The sequence below is a fragment of the Brachycentrus maculatus genome, unplaced genomic scaffold (assembly GCF_059751285.1).
Source record: "Brachycentrus maculatus isolate JH-2025_06_01 unplaced genomic scaffold, ASM5975128v1 h1tg000938l, whole genome shotgun sequence".
Classification (NCBI taxonomy): Eukaryota; Metazoa; Arthropoda; class Insecta; order Trichoptera; family Brachycentridae; genus Brachycentrus; species Brachycentrus maculatus.
The window spans coordinates 59805-70122 of NW_028281660.1; the positions used below are offsets into that span (position 1 = coordinate 59805).

A 10318-nucleotide genomic window follows, 5' to 3' on the forward strand; every position below is an offset into this window, starting at 1 on the left:
TACCATGGACTGGTACCTGAAGCGGAGGGCTGATCACCTTTCCTTCATGTGTAAACGATCAAGATAACATTGCGTTTATATGACACAGTGCCCTATGCACCATTGGGGTGCAGATAAGGGTTTTATTTATATTTTATTTTATAAAATTAATCATCCGATTTTCATTAACATTGCCTTTATTTACTAAATACAAAAAAATGATTTTGAGTGATTGACATCTTTATTTGGACCTTCAATTTTTTTCCGTTAAGTGGAAAATACGATATCCGTCAAGTGGCTGGCGTCAGTGTTGATACACATTTGTGCCCGTTTGATAAATTGATAAATTTGTTTGTATACTGCAGCTGTCTAGTTCAAAAATGCCAAATGTGACTGACGTACTACGCTTTTTGGAAAAATTTTAACATTTTTCGATGGGGTGATGAATTTTGCGCCACCCTGTAGATATTTCTGTAATACAAAATATTTTTAACTATTTTTTGTAATGATTTTTGTTATTGTTATTATCTTTTGTACAAAAGAAATGTTTGTACATCGGCGGGCTTACTGCTATGAAGCAATATCTTCCAACCAAAATTACTCGGGTTGTATCTATAATATTATTTAGTGACAAATATTTTGACAGTATTTATCTTCCATCCGTATGATGTCTTTATTTGTTATACAGTTATATAAACTATCTTCATATATTTTACCAAGCCGCTCCCAATCTGAAATTGCACACAATCTTGGCCTTTTACAATTTCATACATCTTCTCATACATACTCGTCAAATATTTCGACTCCCGACCTGACCACTTTAGAGTATTTGAAATACAATACTTGATCAAGCCAAGTTTTCTTCGGTCTTCTTCTGCTTCTTTGATCAACCACACTAGCCTCATAAATTTGTTTAACTTTCCTTTTTTCACTCTTTCCATTCACATGCCCAAACCATCTTAACGTACCTTTCTTAATTTTATCAATAATGATTATCTCTGCTTTGCTTTCTTTGCTTTTATAAACAAAACAGAAATATTTAAGAAATTCATTTTATTTATTAATCTTTTATTTATTCCGTAGTGTAACGGTCAGCGCGTTAAGCTACCGTTCTGGAAGTCCCGGGTTCGATTCCCAGGGGGGGGTTTAAATAAATGAGTGATCTTTTCACTCTAATATTTATTCAATATTACCCTGGACTGGTACCTGAAGGGGAGGGCTGATCACCTTTCCTTCATGTGTTAAAGATCAAGATAACCATTGATACAGTACCCTATGCACCATTGGGGTGCGGATAAGGGTTTAAAGAAGAATGATGAATATTGAGATGTCGAAAAATGTACAAATAACTTCCGGAAAACCCAGACACACAATGTTATGATATTTTTATGATCAACATTTATTAAATATCCTGAGATTGCTGCAGCCATTTCAGGATGCCTTAAAATTCTATATGTAAAAATCCTGAGATGAAGATCGGCAGCAAAATGAAGATTTACAAAACTTGTGTCTGACCCATCATGACATATGGGATCGAAAGTAGATCGGACACCGTTGGCACAAGACACGCGCTTAGAGTGTCAGAAATGAAGACTCTAAGAACCCTATCGGGCAAGAGTCTTCGAGATAGAATAAGAAACGCCAGAATCAGGGAAATATGCGAGATCGAAGATGTCGTTAGGCAGGGAAGGCAACGAAGGAGACAATGGTATGCGCATGTGAGGAGAATGGAACCATCCAGACTCCCCCACATCGCACTGTACGGGCAACGACTCCTAGGCAGACCAACAAAGAGATGTATCGATACCTGGGAATTGACATCACAGGAGGATAATCCCTCTAAAAAACAGGCCACAAGGCTTACACCGAGAAGAAGAAGAAGAAGAAGGTTTATTAAATAATGCATCTGTAATTAATTTTACATCATATGTAAATATATCGCTGACATTTTCAACAACATTATATATCAAAAATCGTAAATTTTCAGTTGTGCATGTTTTCGGAATGCCCAGAAAATGTACTATATCCCAGCAAAAGCAGCATATTCTAAACTTAATATTTACCCGCTACAGGGCAGAAAGTGTTGTTTTTGCATTTTGAAGAAAAGGGATTGTTTAATTTTTTTTTTTAATGTACTAAATATTTTTCAAATGGAGAAAAAAATAAATATGTGTTACCTAAAAAGATCTGTTGCACAGTAAAAAGTTTAACAAGTGGCTTGATATTTATTTTCTATATATTTTATTATATTCTAAAGCTTTTAAAACGATCTCCTGAAAAATCAAGCTTTTTGATATATGACGTTGAAAGGTGTGAGCGATATGTAAACATATCATACTTCAGAAAAATAATTTTCAACTGGTTTTTTCATCCATTTCAATCTTCTTAAATATTCCCTCTAGCGACTTGAAAGTGTATATTTCTGAATGCTGCGATATGGTGAGATCTGCAAGTGAATTTGTCCTTTCATTTCGTTTGCCCAATTTGATATTTTTCAGAGTCAAAGTCTTCAATTTTGCCTCCTGAGATTCGAACCACGTACTTCTTGCTATGAGCCTCTGCGTCCAGGCGTCTGAAACAATGACAAAAATAAATATTAATTATAAACTATACCCGGCCACGGTAAAACTTTTCTTATCATTCGTCGTTCACGTTGTGTAACAATACTTAAAAACTTCACTTCACTACTACCGGTTACGGAATAATCATTCCATCATCAGGTCTACTGCAGGAATGACATGGAGAGTGTGAAATATTAAAAATCTTTGAAACAACAATGCAATTGAAAATACTTAAATACTTAAAATGGTGAACGTTACACAAGTGCATAAAGTGATTGACGAAACCAGCCAAATGCCAATTCGTTAGCCCTGGGATGCTTGTCTTCTTGAATTCCATCTTTTATGGATTTTTTTTATCTTGGATTGTAAAAACTAGTTAGCATCAACTAATATGCCCCGCTGCCAGTGATAGGGACTTTGAAATCATGAATAATTTTTCGATCGCTTAAAACAATGATTCATAACTAACAATGCATGATTCTACAACATTTTGAGTGTGTCCAAATACTTGTTCACAAAATCTGGACTATCTCCAATTACAGGACTTATTTTCATATTATTTTTTGACATCTCATCAAAGATGAAGAAAAATATGGAAGTCTGGGCATTTACGGGGCTGACGACCGTCGTCAGCCCCGATGACGATCGGTCGTCAGCCCCGTAAATGCCCAGACTTCCATATTCTTCTTCATCTTTGATGAGATGTAAAAAATAAAATGCATGATTCATTGAATACCGTTATATGATTCAGAAAAGATTTTTTTTTTAATGGTTGAGTCCGAATGGAAACCAAGAATTTTTGTACCAGACCTGGGAGCGTTCAGATGTGTTTCATCTTAAGTTGAGACACATATCGCTCACTCGTTTCAAGAACGGCACAAATCAAAAAACTTGATTTTTCAGGAGAACATTTTTAAAGTTTAAAAATATAATTCAATGTATTAAAAATAAATATCAAGCCACTCACTGAACTTTTTACTGTGTAACAGATCTTTTTAGGTAAAACCTGAAGGTTTTTTCTCCATTTTATGAATATTAAGTATATTAAAAAAAAAAATTAAACAATACCATTTCTTCAAAATGCAAAAACAACACTTTCTGCCCTGTAGCGGGTAAATATTAAGTTAAAAATATGCCTCTTTTGCTGGGATATAGTACATTTTCTGGGCATTTCGAAAATATGCACAACTAAAAATTGACGAATTTTGATTTGTGACGTTCTTGAAAGGAGTGAGCGATATGCCAACATGTTGACTTTAGCATTGTGGACCTACCATTGAGATCTTGAAGTCGTCCACTGAGCTGTTCCATCTGCACGCCGAGTCCTTCCAACCCTTGTTCCTGTATGGAGTGAATCTTAATCCTTTCCAGGATCTTCTTGCTGGCTCCAGAAACCTTGAGCCAGAGTCCAACAGCACTTTTATGCCAAGGCTTGGTCCTTATAAGATGAATCGCATGAAGTCTCCTGGGATAAGTGTCCTGAAAAAAATAAGTAAAAAAGTCGTCATAAATTCAGTTATAGCGAATACCCTGGATGCATATGGTCATTTTGCAAATGTCGGAAATCGGGCCCACGATTTTAGTTTCGCAGTTGAGCGTCTACCCAACTATGCCACAACGCCTAATGAAGAAGAATATGTAAGTCTGGGTACTACGATCTCGGGTCAATTTCACATGCGGGTGGCATTTTCATTAGATTTGGAAGAATGGCTGATTGCGGCTCCATCAGAGGTGTCTGAAGAAGGCGGGTGTGAAAGTGTTCTTTTAAATTTAATTTTTTTTTTAAATTGTATACATTTATTTAAATCACAATTTTTTACTTATTAAGAACGTTTTTTTTTGCAGGGATCCATAAAGCCACCTTGTGTGTCTTGTCGATGGAATTCTTTTTTAAAACGTTTTTTTATTGTTTTTTTTACGATTTTCACCTAATATACACAGAAAAAAAGACAAAAAAATTAAGAATATCAACATTTTACAATTTTCATAAAATTAACTTTTGATCTTACCCATTCCTTTATTTTGGCTTTGTTCCATATTTTATTTTGACCTCTAACATCCGTCGACAACAAATTGAAAATGTTCGGAATGATATATTGCAGTGTTCGACTCCCATATTTATAATATATTATTAGATTAAAACCAATATTTTTAGCTTTTCCACTTTATTTTTATTTGACCAGCGACTGGGTTTCGTCGTTTCCGACATCATCAGACTGGATGGATGGACATCGACATCACCAGTCTGATGATGTCGGTAACGACGAAACCCGGTCGCTGGTCAAATAAAAATAAAGTGGAAAAGCTAAAAATATTGGTTTTAATCTAATAATATATTAAAAATGCAATTCCATCAAGTGTCAGTGGATAATATAAATCTATCCCATATTTATTGTTAATTCTTGGGACTATCAAACCTTCGTTGTGTGTAAATCGTGTACCATGGTTGTGTACTAAAGGATTTCGATATTTTTGTCTAGTTTGTTGTTCAAAGATGATACTCATCCACAATATTCCACGTACTGGCAGTAATTTTAAATGTTTATATATCAATATTGGACTGTCCCTTTGATTATATATATGACTGGGCACAATTTTTTTGATTATGGAATATTGCAGATTTTGAACCATTTTTTAATTTGTTTTCATCGGATATGTATGAAGGGATGCATGAAAGTGTGGGAGGCGGAGATTGTTTGCAGAGACAGATTGGTGTGACGTTCTACGTCTCCGCCCAACCCTACTAAGAAGCAGCGTGATGGTAAGTTAGTTTTTTTTTTAGAATGGAAAGGCTTACTTTTAAGGTCTTAACAAATTTTCCCAACAATCCAGAATTAAGGGCCTTCATTGCGTGATATCGCGTGAATCCTTCCATATCCAAGATGTAAAAATCACTGGTGCTAGATGTATCTTCAATAAATCTAAAAAAGATCAGAAAAACATGTAAGTCATAAATAGATAATGATATCAAGTAAACAAGGCTACAGTCATCTCAGGATGCCTGGAAATTCTATAAGGAAAAACCCTGACATGAAGATTGGCAGCAAAATTAAAATATATAAAACTTGTGTGAGACCAATCATGACATATGGGATCGAATGCAAAGCGGCCACCACAGTAACAAAAAATGTGCTAAGGGTGTCAGAAGTGAAGACCCTAAGGAGCTTATCTGGCAAGAGTCTACGAGATAGAATAAGGAACATCAGGATAAGAGAAATATGCGAGATTGAAGATGTCGTTTGGTGGGGAGGGCGACGAAGAAGACAATGGTATGTGCATGGAAGGAGAATGGAACCATCCAGACTTCCAAACCCCAAGCTAGAGGACTCTCGGGCAGACAGCCAAAGAGATGGATCGCTGGTGGGAATCGACATCGGAAGAGGCTAATCCCTCTTAAAAACAGGACACAATGCGTACACCAAAAAGGTAGGAAGGTGTCCTATTTGGGGCATGTGCTTAGAGTAGAGAAGTATAAGCTATTGCACCTAATCATAAAAGGCAAAATAGAAGGCCGACGAGGTGTGGGCAGAAGGCAGATCTCCTGGCTCTGGAATATACGAGATTAGATGGGGATCAGGACCGTCGAGGCGCTGTTGAGAGCTGCCCAAGTCAAGGACAATTACTCTCAAGTGATAGTCGACGTCAGGGGGACTTGAGATGACACACACAAAAGAAGAACAATTTGTGATAGTAAAATTTTGTAAAATAAAAAAATGTGTAAAATTGTTCAACACTAAAATGATTAATAAATTAAATCACCAGTTTATAATTCAACAGGAGCAGTATTTCATTCATTTACGTCATAAAAACAATTATAAAATGTTATTATTACAGTAAGTAATCCTTTAAAGCATAATATCGATAAAATGTGATGGCTAATCTCTCATAAGCTTTATTATTCGCGTAATATTGAAAAATGCTCATATGAGTTTCCTTATCATCCGTTTTAGATAACAATCTATCAATTATGTTCAAACTAAGCGATAAATATTAATACGCTTTGTAAACAGTATGTTTATGTCATATTCATTAAAAACTCAAATACATACTCTATTCATACATTTTGAAATCTCAACAAAGATGAAGAAGAATATGGAAGTCTGGGCATTTACAGGGCTTAGGACCATCATTCACTAATTCGCCCATTAGTTTTTGAAATCTTAACATAGATAAAGCAGAATGTTGTCTGAGCATTTACGAGACTTACGGTCATCATAGGCTGGTTTAAGTGATCACTTTACACACTTGTAACATTCATCATTCTACCCATGATTGACAACCAAACTACTAAAATTCTTGGAACTTCTAATTATATTGATTAAATCGACCAACTGAATTAACTAGAATTTTCCTGGAGACATCTATGATAAGATGAGATAAGCTTTTTACTAATGAGATCTATGATGAGATGATATTATTTTCATTTGTATAATCCGAATCCTGTTATAATCCAATCATAATCACATACTCGACAAACGCTAGAAAATATCATTTTCATTTTTATTTTTAACTTATAAATTGACCAGTGAATTTATTTTAACATTTTGAGTGCTTCCAAATACTGGTTCACAAATCTATTTGTGAACAAGTATTTGGACACACTCAAAAATGTTGTAATTCTACCCATGATTGATAACAACACTACTAAATTTTTTTAAACTCCTAGATATATTGATCAAATTCGTGACACAGTACATGTGAATTCACAACAGCCATCTATGTTGGAATAGGTTTAATACAGGTTATGTTATAAACAGAATTAGGCATAGGTTGAAAGCAAGATTTTATATAAATCTTCCTGAAAAATAAGTTTAAATGAGTGACTTTAAGTAGCATATAATAAAAATAATAACATATAAGTTACGGTTAGGGTTTTAAGAATGATTTTATGCAATTTTATAATAGAAATGAATATAAATATATACCTTATATCAGAAACCATATGAAATCGCTTGAAGAAAGCTTTGAGGTCGAAGTCTTCAGCTTTTACACTAGGAGCAATCTTTGAATATACGATTCTTTGTCCTCCTTTAGTTAGAACTGGTAGAGTGAAAAGGTATCTGAAAATTATACAAGCATAATGTTGTTGAAACTTTTATATCATTGAGAATCAACCAGCATTGAAAAAAACGCCATGAATAACATTATTTTTAAAAATCTATTGTGATACATCGCTCACTCCTTTCAAGAACGTCATAAATCAAAAATCGTCTATTTTCAGTTGTGCATGTTTTCGGAATGCCCAGAAAATGTACTATATTCCTGCAAAAGCGGCATATTTTTAACTTAATATTTACCCGCTACTGGGCAGAAAGTGTTGTTTTTGCATTTTGAAGGAAAGGTATGGCTTAATTATTTTTTTAATATACATAATATTTTTTAAATGGAGAAAAAACCTTCAGGTTTTACCTAAAAAGATCTGTTGCACAGTAAAAAGTTTAATGAGTGGCTTGATATTAATTTTTAATACATTGTATTATATTTTTCAAACTTTAAAAACGTTCTCCTGAAAAATCAAGTTTTTTGATTTATGACGTTCTTGAAAGGAGTGAGCGACATGTTCCAATCCATTCCGCATCATTTTAAAATAGATTTTAATAAATAGTGGTATTTACTGAGTAAACTTAAAATTAAAAATGGATAGATTTTACCACAAAGTGACTGCCGAATCAATGAATGACATCTATAAATAAGATTTGTCGGGATTTGGTCCCGTGGTTAGTGTCACGGACTCTAAAGTCAGAATTTTTCGATTCGAACCCACTATACCACAATTTGATACCTGTTTCTAATAATGAGCCGCTCAGGCTCACAGAAAAATATGAAATTGAAATATTTGTTTAAATAATAAAAACACAAATATTGCTCTTAAATATATATTTTTTTAAAAAGATTGAATTATAATCGAACTAACTAGTTTACTTAACACTATGTTGCTTTCTACAGGGGTAGGCAGAGAAAATAGAACGCCACACCTCTTTGTCATTGCAAACATTAGTCATCTCTTGAATATTCATATATAATTTAACATACTTATGTCCGCCTCCGTAGTGTAATGGTCAGCACGCTCGGCTACCGTTCTGGAGGATCCGGGTTCGATTCCCAGGGGGGGTAATAAATATGAGTGATTTTTTCACTGTAATATTTATTCAATATTACCCTGGACTGGTACCTGAAGCGGAGGGCTGATCACCTTTCCTTCATGTGTAAACGATCACGATAACACTGCGTTTATATGACGCAGTGCCCTATGCACCATTGGGGTGCGGATAAGGGTTTTATTATATATTATTATGTACATACCGCTGATTATTTCGGCTATGAATATGAATAAGATTGATCTTTCAACTAACCAACTTAACATCAACACTGCTTCTCCGCAAGGATGGGCGATGAGAATAGAACGCCACACTACTCTATCTTTGCAAACGTTTATCGCCTATTCCACATTGATGTATGTATCTCCTCATTAGATTCAATTATTAACTTACTAATTAACTAATGATCACGCCGCTTCCCCACAGGGGTAGGCAGAGAGAATAGAAGGCCTCACCACTCATTCCTCGCCTAATCTTCATTAATACATTTCCATTATTAGCAGAAACCTTCACGAATCATACAAAACCTTTGTGAAAAAACCTGCATGATGAATTTTACCTACATTTATGGCAAATAATGTTACTTACACCGATTGGCAGCTTTTCAAAATTTCATCGCTTTCACTGTTTCTATTTTGGAAAAACTCCCCACCGCTACATCTCGATTTGAAATGCTTGTAAATATATAATTTACATTTTAAAATGTCCCTTTTCTGTAATTCAAAAACTCTTGATACGAAAAACCGTTCATCTTTATCACACTCTTCGAATTTATTCACTCCCAAATCGCTTTTCATCCATTCCAACAAATTTGTAATTATTATCTCCATTTGCGTTTGCTTCTCCGCTAAAGAATTATCATTTTCCTTCAACACTTTATCGCTAGATGGCAGTAATGGCGCTTTATTTATTTCCATTATTTTTTTGACAGAACAATTGTAAACAAATAATCCCACGAAAAACGCAATGCTTTGTTATATTGTTCACTTTTAAACGTTGTATTTACAGAAAGTTTACGTTCCTTGTAGTTTTTGATGTTTTCTTTTATAAAAAATCTAAATTCTTTTGTATTTATTCGCTAACAAAAACCGCTGAACGTAGTTTTTACCGCCACACTTTGAAAAGAAATATTGACCGCGCGATTTATAATAACGCGAATTTGACACATATAGATTAATAAACGAAACAAAATTAGTAATTATATATTGTGGAATATATTTCCTGTTTGTTTATTGCTGTGGTCATTGTTTTTTTCACAGTTTATCAGTGTTTAGCGAGCTAGGATGGACGCAACCGCGTTCGCGAGATCTCGTCTCATAACTGCAGTCATCGTTCCGAAAACTTGCAGGCAACACGGCAACTTATTTACAAAATGGCGTCTCGCAACTTTTTCTGATAACCGGCCTTCGATTAATTTCCTGGTGACAATGAATTCTATTACATTTCCAGGCTAAAAACTTTAAAAGTATTTCCTATTACGACTGAAGCAATGAGATATTGTATCTTTTGCATAATCGTTTTAAGAAAATTTTACAAAGTAATACTACATATTACAAGTTTCATACGTATATATTTTTTTAAGTATAAAAAATCTCTAGTGTGGAATTTAAGTAGGTAATTAGGCATTTTTAAGGTATTCATTTTTAAGAAGTTTAAACCTAAGAATGGCCTATATTTAAA

At 34.3% G+C, this 10318-nt stretch overlaps 1 protein-coding gene across 2 annotated transcripts; it reads right to left on the reverse strand.

Annotated features, from left to right (window-relative positions):
- Nucleotides 1-1045: 1045 nt before the first annotated feature.
- Nucleotides 1046-9960, reverse strand: LOC148299800 (uncharacterized). 2 transcript variants are annotated; one of them, XM_088275661.1, is made up of 5 exons: nt 9227-9960; nt 7466-7600; nt 5338-5461; nt 3815-4019; nt 1046-2551 (listed from the first exon to the last, which is right to left on the reverse strand). In XM_088275661.1, the coding sequence occupies exons 1-5, from the start codon at nt 9553-9555 to the stop codon at nt 2334-2336; spliced, it is 1011 nt and encodes a 336-aa protein (XP_088131787.1). In that variant the 5' UTR covers nt 9556-9960; the 3' UTR covers nt 1046-2333. The 2 variants fall into 2 exon arrangements, with proteins under 2 accessions (XP_088131787.1, XP_088131788.1); XM_088275662.1 differs by lacking the exon at nt 7466-7600 and having other exon boundaries at nt 2098-2551.
- Between the last annotated feature and the right edge of the window lie 358 nt (nt 9961-10318).

Coding starts and splice junctions, on each gene's coding strand:
- LOC148299800 (XM_088275661.1), bottom strand. CDS start 9,555: ATGGAAATAAATAAAGCGCCATTACTGCCATCTAGCGATAAAGTGTTG. Junction 5,462..7,465: donor CATATGGTTTCTGATATAAG/GTATATATTTAT, acceptor GATCTTTTTTAG/ATTTATTGAAGATACATCTA. Junction 2,552..3,814: donor ACGACTTCAAGATCTCAATG/GTAGGTCCACAA, acceptor TCATTGTTTCAG/ACGCCTGGACGCAGAGGCTC.